The sequence below is a fragment of the Pleurodeles waltl genome, chromosome 1_2 (assembly GCF_031143425.1).
Source record: "Pleurodeles waltl isolate 20211129_DDA chromosome 1_2, aPleWal1.hap1.20221129, whole genome shotgun sequence".
Classification (NCBI taxonomy): domain Eukaryota; kingdom Metazoa; phylum Chordata; class Amphibia; order Caudata; family Salamandridae; genus Pleurodeles; species Pleurodeles waltl.
In genome coordinates this window covers 728,536,522-728,551,819 of record NC_090437.1, presented here as the reverse complement: position 1 = coordinate 728,551,819, position 15,298 = coordinate 728,536,522, and the positions used below count along the sequence as shown (strand labels likewise).

General features: G+C 41.8%; 1 protein-coding gene across 1 annotated transcript in view; it reads right to left on the bottom strand.

Moving 5' to 3' along the window:
- Positions 1-15,298, bottom strand: part of GUCY1A1 (guanylate cyclase 1 soluble subunit alpha 1) — a 465,791-nt gene that overhangs the window by 166,145 nt on the left and 284,348 nt on the right. The window contains exon 4 of the mRNA XM_069243102.1: positions 10,392-10,489. Coding sequence (XP_069099203.1) covers positions 10,392-10,489 — 98 coding nt within the window. The remainder of the gene's footprint in view (positions 1-10,391; positions 10,490-15,298) is intronic.

Here is a 15,298-nt window from a genome sequence, read left to right as displayed (position 1 = left end):
GCTATGGGCCAACAGGCCCATAGCTGCGAATGGGGCCAGTATCACAATTTGCGATTCGTTAATTGCATTTGCGATTTTTAAGAAATCGCTATTACCGATTCGCAAATGTGATACATGGCCCTTTGCGAGTCGGTAATAGCGATTTCTTTAAAATCGCAATTACCGAATCGCAATGGGCCAGAATCATACATCTGGCCCTAAAAGTAGTAACTTTAGATTCATAAATATGGCTCCACCCCATGTTTCAGGGGCAAAGACATATAACTTCACACTTTGTAGTATATCTACTCTTGGAAATGGTGAATAACCAAAAGTAGTATATATACTTGATAGCATAAGGGTAAATTTACAGTGTAGTTTTATTCATATGTAAATTTACCTTTATGACAGACCCTTTGGAATACATATTATTCAGCTGGAGTATCTGCTGAGGGGCCCACAGGTGGGTATTCATTGCCAGTGGCAGGAATATTGTCAGAATGAGGCCACTTGTCACGCCAATGTTTGGGGAAAGGGATGTCATGAACATGTGATCCTGTTCCAAGCACTCACTGGTGGGCAGAAGAATGTTTTGATTCATATTAGCCCTATTCCACACTGTCTCAACCTCTCTGGATGCAGCCCTACAAATCGTATTGAGCTTAGAATGTGGCTGCTTTGCTGCCAGTGGATTGAGATAGAAGGATTTCAAGATGTGTTTGGTGGGGCAAATCTGAGTTGCTTGGAGTATTCACTTGCACTGAGGGCAGTGGGTTTATCAATTTTCCAAACTAAATGCATGTAGGACCAAAACTCCCACTGATGCTTGGATGAATTTGATGGATGTTTCCTGGACTGCCTGGGTGATGGCATTGCTGGGTAAAACATAGCCTGTAGATGGATTTAATAGGATTTATTACGAAGTGTCAAAAGTGGGGAGGATACCACACCTTCTTGTGATTTCTATCTTATACAACTCTCTGCATTCTGAAAGTCACACTTTCTGGCTCTTCTGCCCTTCCTGGATTGTGTCTAAGTGATGGGTGAGACAGAGAGTCATGGTGATGTTGCACATCTGGGAGGAAGGGTACATCGTAGCTTGCTTCTGTTTGTATTGTTGGCCTTATATTTAGCAACAGTCAAAAATAGAGCATCCATTGACAGGTTATTTATTTATTCCATGATAATATATAGAGCTCAACCATGTAGGCATTCTGCAATGAATGAACATTACATTACATAGCTAGCAATTGCCTCTCTTTATGGTTCTTTACCACAGGGCAAGCCTAGACTCAAAAGATCTCCTAGATCATCTATAACAGCTATATATATTAGACACAAATCTATGCACTGTCATGTGCAGAAATAGGATCCAAACTGTTAGAAATTGGTTTTTTGGTTGGCAGTCAGGTTACCCTCTGTCCAAGCAAAAGCCCTCACTCTAGTCAGGGTAAGTCACACACAATCCAAGATTATCCTGTGCCCACCCTCTGGTAGCTTGGCACGAGCAGTCAGGCTTAACTTAGAAGGCAATGTGTAAAGTATTTGTGCAATAAATCATACAATACCACCATATAGCACCACAAAAATACACCACACAGTGTTTAGAAAAATATATATATATTTATCAGGATAATTGTAGGTCAAAAAGAATAAAGTTGCAATGGGAAATTGTAGAGATATCACTGAAAAGTGATATACAGTGTCTTAAGTCTTTAGAATATAAACAAAGTCTCTTTCAAGCACAAGTACCTGGTTTAGGGTGGAAAAATCTCCTCAGAGGGCCACAAAAGAAGAGGTGCGTGGAAAAAGGGTGTGTGCGTCGATTTCTCCTCAGCACACACGGACTTGCGTCGTTATTTTCCATGCAGGGAAGTCATGCGTTGTTTTCCGGCGCGCGGACAGTCTCTTTTCGTGGATCGCGGGGATTACCAGATGTCCCGGGTCTGTGCGTGGATTTTCCTGCTTGTTTTCCGGCTGCGCGTCGTTCTGCTGGGCTGCGCGTCGAAATTACGATCTCACGGCAGGCGTCGCGTCGATTTCTCCTCTAGAGGTCGGGCGGCGTTGTCCTTGCGAAGCCGTGCATTGGATTTTCGGTCGTCCCAAGAGCGTCGCGTCGATCAGCGTCAGTGTGCGGCGTTTTTCTCACCGCGGAACAAGCTGTGCGTCGAAATGTTCGGCGCACGGAGCGTCCAAGCGAAAGAGGGAAGTCTTTTTGGTCCTGAGACTTCAGGGATGTAGTTTCTGGTTCAGGTTTCTTCTCCAGCAAGTGTCTGATGAGGTAGGGCAGAGGCCCTGTGTTATACCCAAATTGCCTTTGAAGTGGGGGAGACTTCAAAGAGTGGCTAAGAAGTGCCCCAGGTCCCCTTTCAGTTCAATCCTGTCTGCCAGGGTCCCAGTAGGGGGTGTGGCAGTCCTTTGTGTGAGAGCAGGCCCTCCACCCTCCCAGCCCAGGAAGACCCATTCAAAATGCAGATGTATGCAAGTGAGGCTGAGTACCCTGTGTTTGGGGTGTGTCTGAGTGAATGCACAAGGAGCTGTCAACCAAGCCCAGCCAGACGTGGATTGTAAGGCACAGAAAGATTTAAGTGCAAAGAAATGCTCACTTTCTAAAAGTGGCATTTCTAGAATAGTAATATTAAATCCGACTTCACCAGTCAGCAGGACTTTGTATTACCATTCTGGCCATACTAAATATGACCTTCCTGCTCCTTTCAGATCAGCAGCTGCCACTTCAACAGTGTATGAGGGCAGCCCCAATGTTAGCCTATGAAGGGAGCAGGCCTCACAGTAGTGTAAAAACGAATTTAGGAGTTTTACACTACCAGGACATATAGCTACATAAGTACATGTCCTGCCTTTTACCTACACAGCACCCTGCTCTAGGGGTTACCTAGGGCACACATTAGGGGTGACTTATATGTAGAAAAAGGGGAGTTCTAGGCTTGGGAAGTACTTTTAAATGCCAAGTCGGGGTGGCAGTGAAACTGCACCCACAGGTCTTGCAATGGCAAGCCTGAGACAAGGTTAAGGGGGCTACTTGAGTGGGTGGCACAACCAGTGCTGCAGATCCACTAGTAGCATTTAATCTACAGGCCCTAGGCACCTGTAGTGCACATTACTAGGGTCTTATAAGGAGATTAAATAGTTCAATCAGGTATGATCCAAAGTTACCATGTTTAAAGGGAGAGAGCATATGCACTTTAGCACTGGTTAGCAGTGGTAAAGTGCGCAGAGTCTAAAAACCAGCAAAAACAGTATCCAAAAAGTGGAGGGAGGCAGGCAAAAAGTTAGGGGTGACTACCCTAAGGCTCTCAGGTCTAACACAAACCATCTGGTTGGTGCAACATTTCCACTTCAGTGCCATCTCAACATCAAGTCACACTTGAATAATGCTTTACAGCAGTAGTACAACATACTAACTTCACCATGTACACAACATGGCTACAAGCCATCTTGTGGGCTAAACATGGCCAGCTCATTGTCTCCTGCACTGCAAGTTACAGTCACATATGGTTCCATAAGAACAATACAAACTAGGCACAACCCAACACCGTTATGCCCACAATTTAGCTTCAAGGCACACTGCTAGCTATATATTTGTAATTTTTATTTTTCAACAATTTACCTTGTACTGACATATCTATACTGTCTCACCATTCTACATACCCATGATCTAATAGAAGGTCACTTAAAAATTATCACACCCACATAAACACATAAAAGCTTTAAAGCCACGTAATGGATAACAATGCCTCATGAACGAAGTGCAATGAACACCCAAGCAGAATTGAAACAACAGCAATGTATTCAGCACACACTTCTATGCACATAACGCTACACACTGATCGATAACATTATGTAGCCGGTAACTATCTAATACATTCCATTATTAAACAATACACAAGCCTATGTCAACCTTACCAGCCCCAAGTACAGTATGATTCACTTCTGCAGAATACGAAAATTAAGTAAATCCAGTATAAACAGACCTCTCTGACTTTCGTCAATGACAATCTGAGAACTATATAGGGTGTACATATTCTGAAAGTGCTTTTGGTTAATGCAAGTGGTTGGAATGTGCTGCATAAATTCACTTAATGTAACATAAATAAATATTTGCTGAATTCTGTTTCAGTACATCAATCCTTATGTTTGTTTTTTTACTTGTAAAAGTCAGGCTACAGAACTTGGTGCAGGTATACAATGTAAATAAGGTGGTACTTAACAACTGGATCATAATGAAATACAGAGGGAAGGATGAAAACTGCATAATGAAAAAAGGCAAGGAAATGAAATGGTAAATGCAAGAGTGTGTGGACCTTCAATACATGCAATCCATGTTCTAATCTAAAGGGTGGCAGCTGTTCCTCTAGTTCTCTGTTTTTTTTCTTTGCAGACTTCGGTTAGTGTTATTTTCCACTGTAAGTTCAACCCTGGGGGCCACTGTTATGATTATGAAAAAGCTGTGTGAAACCCATATTGGCTGAGACCTCACATGTGACTTAATCATAATGACATCTAATTTAGATTTTAAGGACTGTGTGGGGCAAGAACACTGACGACATTCGTGCAAGTAGTGCATCACGGACTCCTTACCAGGGGCCAGGGGAAATAGCCCTGCTTCTTGTGATGCCACAGATTTAACTGAGCAGTGTTCATGGAAACAACAGTTTAATGTTTTTATGAATACGGTCAGTTCACAGGTCAGCCTCCTCTTCAGGCTACCGATGACAGGAGGAGGAGGGGGAGGGGACTGAAGGACGATCCAGCTACAGAGTGTTGTTTCAAAATACAACACTTTGTAGTTGAGTGTCTGGATTGCACATGTGAGGGGTAGTTCAGCTACTATCCCCTAACACAGGCATTTTATGTAGCAAACATACTAAGCATGTCCTAGGAAGCACAGTATATCTGCTAAAATGTGTATCCCTGATGCCAGTGAGGAGCCACACAGTGCAATAGGGGCAAGATCCCAAGCACTGTTCCATCTTCCTATAGGGCTGTGTTTCAAGTCCAATCAAGAAGCTGGGGGATGTACTGAAGTGGGTCCTCCTCTTTTCAAACCCAGCCCAGATGCTCTGGCTGTTTCCTCATTGGAAATCATGTGTTGCTGGTTCCAAAGTCCAGTAACAGATTCCTGTTCTGCTGTTGCCATGGAGCCTTTGGGTAGCCATTTAAGGGAGCAAAGTACGTAAAAAATGTTGTTTCTCTGTTCATCTGTGTGAGTATGTTTGTGAGTCACTGACAGTGACTGAGATTGAGTTAGAGTATTTTTTAATGTGTTTGTGAGTGTCAATGATAGTAAATGTGAGTGGAAATCGGAGTTTCAAATAGTGCGTGAATAATTGTAAGTTACTGTGAGGCAGTGAATGAAGCAGTAAGAGTACTTTACAAGGAGTGCATGATTGGAGATGGTGAAAGAGCATATAAAGGTATTAGCTGTGTAACTATCAATGGGGCAGCAGCTGCACCAGAGCACAGTCATTGAGTGTGAAAGGGTGCGTATGTATGTAAGTGACAGTGAGAACCAGTGAGTCTGAGTAGGTTTGTGTGTAAGTAACTGTCAGTGGGAGTAACTATGAATGAAAGAGTGTGAGTTACAGTGAGAGGGAGGAAAAGAGTTATTGCGAGAGCAAGTGAGAATGAGTGAGAGAGTCTGATTGAGCAAGAGTGTGTGTGTTTGTTTGCATGTTTATCATTGGGAGCATGCCCTAGATCATAACATACTCAATATAATTCTGAGCTTGTGGCGGCACCCAAGGTAACATGCTGCAGCTGGCATACTGAACATAATTCTTGCTATAAGAAAGGACGCACATGACAAATCATAGGTCCCAACATTCTCAAGGTAATTCTTGGCATGGTCACTAGGTAAAAATGCTGGTGCTTGTATACGGGATGAAATACTTGGCATAGAGGCACCTGTGGCAAAATGCTTTCACTGGCACTGTGGAAGCAATTCCTGACATGGGAGAGCACCCAAGGCAAAATGCAGACCCTAAAATATGGAAGAAGTACTTGACATGAAGGGACACCTATGACAAAATGATAGTGCTTATGCTGGCATACTGGAGACATTTTTTTGCCTTAGGCATGGCAGTCAAGGCATACTGGAGCCGAAGGGGTGGGCAGGGGAAAAAAAAGAATTTTAAATGCTGCCTCTGAAATACTGGAGGTTATTTTTTGACATATGGGTCATTCATGATGTATGGGAAATATCAGTGGCACATTTCTGGTTCTGGAATACTGTGTGTAATTTTTGGCAACAGGTTCCCATAACAAAAATGTCTGCATTAACACTATGAAGGTAACTAACAGCATAACGTCGCCTCTCAAGGCAAATTTAGAAAAAATGAGGTAAACTCCGGGCTATTATTATGCCTCACCACTTTTATAGATCACCAGCTGCCGCTGAAGAAGTGTGATATGTGTTCGACATAGATGGTTAATAGACTTTCTATCATCAAGGCTTGTATGATGGAGAAAGACTGTGCACCTTGTATGAATGCAGCAAGGCCCTGTACTGTTTCACATTGTTTACTCAGGAAGTCTTTGAAATTGAAAATGAGAGCCCGGCAGAACACAGTTCCTCCTTCTCTTGCACAATGGAACCAACAATCTTGTTCACGTTTTTTTTTCTTAAAAGGCAATTGCCCCATTGAATTTTAGCTATGCATCTTTCGTAGCCAAATATGTCTGCACATACATTTATTAGCACCCAGAGAGAACGTCTGAAGCTCGCTAAACAACCAGAATGCTCAACCTGTGCTGTAGCTGCCATTGCTGGCTCATAAAGAGATCATTCTGTGGTTGGCTGCTCCCTGCTTATTAGGCAGGCTTTGAGCAAGTTTGCAGCATCTCAACCAGAGCTCACTATACAGAAAAGTGCTTGTGCTTCTTTCACCAGCATAGGATCTGCTTTCTCTCTCTGTGCTGGCACCTCCCTTCCTTATCATGAGGAAAATGCAACAGCAATATGTAAAGTGTGACCTTAGAAACTGAGGGGCATATATACAAAGGCATTTTTATGATGGGAAATGATCTGATTTGCAACTTTGGGCTATTACTGACCGCATAAATGTTTTTCCATATGTATAGAGCACAAATTGTGATTCAGTAATATGTTACAGAATCACAATTTGTGTTTAGCGATTCGTTATTTGGAAGGGACGTGCATAGGGCATTTCATCAAAATACCGAATTGCGTTGCTGTATAGGAATGTTTTGCTACATAAATTTTGGTTGCAAAAACATGAATTTTTTACCGACACCTCAAGGGTGGTGATAACCATAAGCTAATGAGAAGGGGTCTCCATGAGACCCGTTCCCCTTTGTGAATGATGAAACCACTGCTTACTCTTAAAAAATTGAAACTGAAAAGTTTTGTTTTATTTTTTTAAATCCTTTAAGTAAAACAAGCTAAAAAAAATTTAAAGTATTCTTTTAAAAAAAGTAATTAAAGATAGGTTGGTCTGCTGACCCCAGCAAGTCACCATCCCTGTGATGGCTGTGATTTCTAATGAGTTCACATTGCAACCTACCACATTGATATTATTGAGGTAGGTCCTTTGCGACCCTATTGGGAATCGCTGTTTCCAACTTATATGATTTTTTACATTAGAAATCGTAATTTTCTAATTGAAATTCTCAATAAAACGCAATCCCTAAATTCTGTGCATATAGCACTAAATGGCATACTGTTTTCAAGAAGATGACTTCCCATCTGTAAAGTGTGTAAAATGTGAACATTTCACAAGAATCTTCTTATTACAGGTCTAAAAAATGACAAATTTTGCTAGGCCTCTCTTATTCACAGTATTATTACTGAGAAACATTGGAATCTCTATGATAACCTCTTGGGTGTATTGGTGAAAAAAGGATTTGAACCAGTTGTCTTTGAAAAATCCAGGGATCAGTGGCACTCAGTAATTTTAGGAGGGAGGGAGTTGGGCAGGAAGCACACTCACATATATTCATTCACACGTGCACGCACGCACATCCATTGACAACACTCATCAACATTCAAACATACACGCACACCAAACATTTATTTAAAAAACACATACACACACACTTACCTTCAGCTCGGAGGTCCCAGGAGGGTTGGGACTGCTGTCTTCCCTCTCTGGCTGACTTCTGACCCCTCAACACCCTGTGACGAGGTGTCACTGATTGGCACTCGCCCTGTGCGCTTCAGGGCTTAAACCTGAAGCGCCCAGGTCGAAGTCAATCGGTGACACTTCCCCTTGTTACCGAGGCGAAGGGCCTTGAGGAACCTTTGCTGAGCTGAGGAGGTCACGCCCATAGGAGCTGTGACCTCTTCAGCCCAGCAAAGTTCAGCTCAGGCAGCCAGGAGTCTGCACAAATTGTGCATGTCTCGCTCTTGGCTGCCTGATCGGAACATAAAGAGTGTCTGTCAGGCTGACCTTTGCTCAGCCTGACAGACACTCTTCATGAGGGGCAAAAGGTGGGGGGCGTGGCCCCTCTGCCCTAAAGGGAGATTTAAAATATGTTCTTTCTTCCGAGTAAGAGGTGGCCAAGAGACCATCCTTGCATGGACTGTGAGACACCTCTATGAAACGTCTGAGGAAGAACTCAGATTTCAAATCATGGAAGAGGATTTTAGTTCAAGGTGTATTTAAGGTTGGCAAGTGGTTGTTATTCTAGGACTGTAGTCAAACATATCATGTTGAATACCACATAATTTTACTTATCATAGTGAGAAAATGCTAAATTAGATAAACGTGAGAAGAGTTGTGTAGTGTGTTGCACAATAATTAAAAATGGTTAATCACTGCTACTCTACAACATTTTTTAAGTGCAAAATTATACATTTGATTTGGAAAGGAAGACATTTATCATGAATCTTCAAATCATAGCTCTATTTAGCCAAAAGTTTTATCATGGGTAAAACTACAAGGAAGCTGTATAAAAGCCACCTTATAGATGTTAGAATTCTATAATATTATTATATTTGATCATCTAGTAAGCAATACTGGTATTTGTAGAAGATAAACATATGTCTCTGCTTTGGATTACAGTTCATGTCTATGTAACAGAATAAATGGTCCTAAAAAGACAACTGGATTCTACTTAATCTGTGATGCTTGTTGCTCATGTTGTATTGTAACATGTTCTGATTCACTTGTTGGCGGTGTAAATGGTAAAACAATATCTACATAATGAATCAACTAAATACATCATTTACAAATTGAATGCTATTTGTATGTGAAGAAAATATGCAATATGTAATAGTTACTTACGTTTGAGGATATCTCAGAAACACATTGCAGGTAAATCTAGACACTCATTTTCAATTGCAATTCTCATATGATATATTTGATTGAGTTTACATTGTACTCAATCATCAATATTCACTATTTGATTATGCACTGATATAATCTCAATTCATACATGTTCCAAGGACTGGACATAGTGAAGTTCTCTCTAGTTTACTTCTTGATTGCCCTAAGAAATGGCGACACCTTCCACTAGCCACACTGCCACCTTGCACAGTAACATGCATGTGAAAGATGTCACGTCTCACCTGAAAAGGGTCCTGGTTGGAAGAAAAACCCCCATGGCAAAATTAACTTCTTGTTAATTGTAGATAATAGTTGACGTAAAAGTTGATATAAAAGGCCCCAATAAAAGGCACAAAATAACATTGCACTCACTTGAGCAAAGTCCTGGTATAAGGTATTGCAGTAAAAGAATTCCAAAGGAATCCTACTGCAGAAAAAGAGAGCCAAGAATCGAGGACAGAAAGATACTGGAAGCTAGTGTGTTGTGTGGCATCCTTCTCCTGCCCAAGCCAACTTATTTATAATCGAAGCACAAAATTATTTCACATGAAAAAAGGCTGACGTCATATTCAATTGGGAATGTAAGGCAGCAAACACTGTAGGGGGATATCTTGGAAAGGTACAGCTTTAAGGCTATTCACACCTACCGGTCCAGTAAAATGATGTTTCCCTGAAATGGCAGGAGAAGGATGAGGATATCATAGACATTTCTCATACCTCTGTACTACACCAAACGGTCTTTCTACATCAAGGAGCTGTGTAACACCCTTTAAAGACCCTGTTGAACAACTGTGACAGTGCTAGACAGAATGAGGGGAAAACTCTCACCATATGTTAGGTGTGACAGTCCTATTTCGAGATCCAACAATGTTCTTTTGCTACAATCCTATTCTGGGAGTTAGTCCTATTCTGACACACAAGACAAGAAGATAAAGCATATTTCTTAGGATATAAAAGAAAGCCACAGCCACACATGACCACTGTGAGTCCAATTTGATTATAACCTCTACTACATGAGACACCAGAGCTACTTTGGATTTGCATTGTTCCAGGATAAAACCAATTTATGTCATTTGATAAATCTGATAAAATGTAAAGGTGTACCTGCTGAAACTGAATGTTCAATTACAACAGACTCAAAGTCTTCTCTTTGTACTGGACTTCCACACATACCACGAAAACTTGAATTAAAGAAAGGTGATCTGTAGAAAGATAGATGAGAATAGGTTGTAAATGTACATGATGACAGCACATTACATTAATAACTCCAGCCCACATCAGATTCTTGGGCAAGTATTCAGAATGTATAAATTTGCTAAAAAAAAAAAACAGTCAACAAATGTACATGATAAAACTGTCAGTATTTGATATATTAAGACATGCAGAAAACCTGCCAATGAATATGACGCATAATATAACTCATAAACATGTAATGGGGATGGGAAACACTGAAAGAAGTAGAGTGTCACTATCCATTAGAGGTGTGGCCAGGAAAACAGCTTTTTGACCCATTTGCAACACAGTGGTATTTTTTGTAGCAGCAACAATATTACTACTGGAGTTCATATGCATCAGACAGAGCGTGGTCAATGCAAATGACATATACAAGCATGGCAGCTTTTAGACAGATTATAGTTCAAGCAGTGGCATGACCTTTCCTCCTACAATAAGGCCATCTGTGGAAAGTTATTGTACATCTGTATTGTGGTGCAGGGTCACAAAGCCCTTGGCATGCTGACCGCTATTGCCAGTAGTAGTTTTGTGCTGCTCTATACCTCGCCTTACCAGGTGACAAAAAAGGCAAAAAAAGCTATTTGTTTTGCCACTCACACGAGACAGATATAGGGTATTTACAATCAGTTGTTTTTGATGTGCAATACTCTTTCAGTGGTATGACAGGCTGATTTCTTATGTTATTTTATGTAGATATGTAAAATGCACTGTGCAGGTATGAATAGTATAGCCAAGCCTAGGGCCTGGTGTGATTACTCGAAGGCCAGGTATTAAGCTTTTTGAGGAACTTAAGAAGTGAGTGGGAGACGTGTGTGTAGAGGCAGGTCATTCTATGAGTTTGAATTATACTCTTTTGAGTGTGGTTAGCCAGTGTAGCCCCTTGAGATGAGGTGATATGTGCATATCTGTGGCATGGGAGGTTTAGACTGATTCTGACTGCCGAGTTCTGAATGGTCTGCAACTTTCTGGTTAGTTCTGCATTTACTCCGGCATTGAGGGTGTTTTCATACTCCAACTTGCTGGTGACAAGGGCTTCAGTGACTGTTTTACGGGTGGTGATTGGGAGCTATTTGAAAACCTTACTTAGCATTTTAAGGATATGGAAGCATGAGGCAGTGATGGTGCTGACTTGGCGGTCATATCCAAGTTTGCAGTTGATGATGATCCCAAGGTTTCTGGCATAGGTTGTGGAGGTGGTGTCAGTCCTAACTCTGATGGCCAGCAGATAGAATTCCATGATGAGCTTTTCACAAAGATATAACTTCAGTCTCGTCGGTGTTCAGCATCAGACAATTGGACTTTATCAAGTCGAAGATTTTGGTCATATATGCTAGGAACTCGGAGCGAGGTCCTGCGCATCTCAGATAAGGTTGCCAGGCTAACTAACTGAGTCCTACAAGTCAGGAAAGAGCAGATTCTGTGGTGCATGCATCTTTTATTCCATTGTCATGCAGATGCTGGATGAGGATGGGGTGTGAGACCATGTGGAACACCATGTAGGGGTCCAGGAGGATTTTTCTCCTTTGTCTAGGTTCAAGTGGATGTTGTCTGGGGCAACCATAAGGGCAGTTTTGGTACTTAGGTTGGGTCTGAATTCACACTGGGTAAAATTGAGTAGTTGGTGGTAATTTATGTATTCAGTGAAATGTTTGCTGATGATTTTCCCTGATACTCTGGACTGGCATGGAAGTAGGGCGCTTGGTCTGCAGTTGGCTTGTGTAGAGGGCCCACTAAGGGCTTTTTCAACAAAAGGAGGACTGTTGCTTCTATCCAGATATCTGGAAGGTCGCTAGATGTTTAGGATGGGTGTAAGCATGGCGCTGATGTGTAGCAGTCCTCCTGAGTAGGAACAGTGGGGACAAATGTGAAACAAGGCCTCGAAGTGTAGTCATGGTTTCATCTTGGGTGATGTTGGGCCAAGAGGTAAGTGCTCAAGTTGAACACAATATTATCTAATATTAACAATGGTTTTTAAGTCTAAAAGATCTACACCCCCATAAATAATTAATATGCATGTTTATTTAAAAGCTAAATTCTGGGTGGATTTAAGATCAGAAATTGGGTCAGAAGAAAATTACCTCTCTTTTTTTCCAAAGGGCCCTGCTACACATTTCTAATCGAGATATGGGAAACAATAGAAATCATATTAATTTAAAACACAGTATTTGAGACCACGTGGTCCCTATTTAGAGTAAGGAGCCAAGTAAGCAATCATTCTCTTATGTTTGTCTATGACATTTTTAAAAGTTTAAATCTTATCTATCAAAAACACATTTATATATTAAACATTTCAATTGACAAAAAGTAATACATACACACTACAAATAAAAATGCTAATTATCACGCAGCTTCAACTGGAATAATGAATGTTTACAGATTTGTTGTCATCAGCATAATTATCACCGATACTGAAAACCCAGTTTTCCAAAGACACAGGTATAGGTTCATTTTTAACAGAAAACAGCTTTCAAGAAAACAGCTAATATGTTTCATGTTTATAACATTCTGCTTCTTCTTGGCTGTGTACATTGATTCAAACAAAATTCCCTATTTAATAATTTACAGGTACGTCTAGACAACATGATAATCATTTACTAAATATGTGGTATAGTACTAGGGAACATAATGAAAATGTATATCATGATCTACTCAGTCACTTGAAGAGATCATTGTATTGAAATGTCTATAGATACATTTCTAGCACCTGCTAAATAGAAGATTAAAACATTTCATTGATTTTCAGTGTCGGTTTTGAGGAATATTAGAACCAGGAAATTCATCCACAAGCACGTAAGAGATATATATTGGTATTTAGACCATTCTTAAAATGAACACCTATGGCAAACGTATACAACAGTCTTGGTTAGAATTATAAAAGTATCATGGGATGTTGCCTGAAGTTGAGCGTACTTCTGCAATAATTGACAATCAGGATTAAGTATTCCTAAAGGGATTAGAGTCTCTCTTCTAGTTTGTTCTACATATTTAACATGCACAGTAACTAAAGAAGTACAACAAATGTTTCTTGATGACATCTCCATTGTTCTGATCCCTATCTTGGATAACAATAACTGCTATATAGACAATTGGTATGACAAAGGGGGGTCATTATGAACACAGCAGTAAACACCGCCATGTTCATGCTGGCGGTCTTTCCATAGACAGCCAGCCCACTTGAGACCTCACCGGCAGCATTATGAATATTCTGCTGGCCCGGGACATTGTCGATGGCTCCACATGAAGCCGTCATCAATGCCTCAGTGCGGTGGGTGCAGCAGCAACCGCCGCGTAGATCACTGCCCGTAAATCGGGCAGTGACCTGCATGACGGGGGCACTGCCCTGGGGCCCTGGGGCCCCTGCACTGCCCATGCCAAGTGCATGGGCAGTGCAGGGGCCCCCAAAGGGGGAACCTACTAGGGAAAGGCTGGGGGAAACAGGGTACATTATCCGGAGGGCAGCGCTGCTTGCAGCGCTTCCCTGTCGGATAATGTATTCCGCCATCGTCAGGCTGCCTGTCGGCGGTAGCCTCGCAGCCCTCCCAGTGTTAATTATATGGCAGTTCAGACCCCCATGCCGGTGGCGGTCTTTTCTGCCGCCACCGGCATGGCGGTCTGAACCGCCGGGTTCGTAATGAGCCCCAAAATCAAAAACATTTTAAACACACTATGACTTTAACTTTTCATATTCAGTCAGTACATAAGCTATACCAAAGCTCAAAGATTCGCTTCCTCGAATGAAAATTTATTATGACAAGTTAAAAAATCCAAGTGGGATAATACACAAGGGATTATAGCTAATTTGAAACACAATGGCATTACTCGATTTAAAAAAATTAGAAACTGCTGATTTAATTGCAACATAAAATAACCTCACTAGATATAGTTTGTGAGATGTGCAAATTTGAAAGTAACCTAAACGTCTGGAGCTATAGTAGAAAAGGTGTGCTTTAAGGCCCCCAGTACGTATAAGGTGTACCTCTTTATTATACTTAACACCTATCGCAAGATTGGTCTGAAAAACAAACAGAGGAAAACTTTTTTAAAGTATCCCCAATTTACTGCCCTATTATCAATCCATGTGTACCTAAAGGATGCCTGGCCTCACGCAAAATAGCCATTGGTTACTTAGGCTCCAGCACAACACCAACACCAATCTCTATGATGCAGTGCCCCCAGCTGGCCTTGCTCCTTTGGTGTTGGCAGCATGATTAGCAGAAGGGGATCCCCAAATAGCATTGTTTCCGGCAACTCATAGGCATGCTGCAACTTTGGACCTCTTACTGTGCATAAACTGAAAATAGGCACACACCAGGCCACAGCCACACCCCCATGTATCGGCCTAGCAGCTCTCTACTTTTTGTCCAGCGGAAAGGCAGAGGGGGTGCCACACAACCCATCACTGATTTGGGAAGACTGGTGTGTCCCGCTTCCACTGGAGCTACCAGCATTGTTTATGGAAAGGGTAGAGACCCCATGAAGAGACCTAACAGAAGCTCAGGGGCTTGCTGTGGCCCGAATGAGTGCACATCAGGCCCTAACTGTGGCTCCAAGAGTTAACCCAGTTCTATGAACCATTGGGCTGGAGAAGGAGCTGATGTTACACAAGAGGAGCTGCAGTGATCCTGCCTCATACCTGGATGACATGCACCACCACCTTATCCTTGCTTTGTGGCAGAAATTTGCATGACGGTCCAGGCTGTCATTTTTGCTGTGAGTGACTACAGACACCGGGCAGAGGAGCTGGGAAAAGGGGGGGGCGGGAGCGAGGTGAGGCCAGC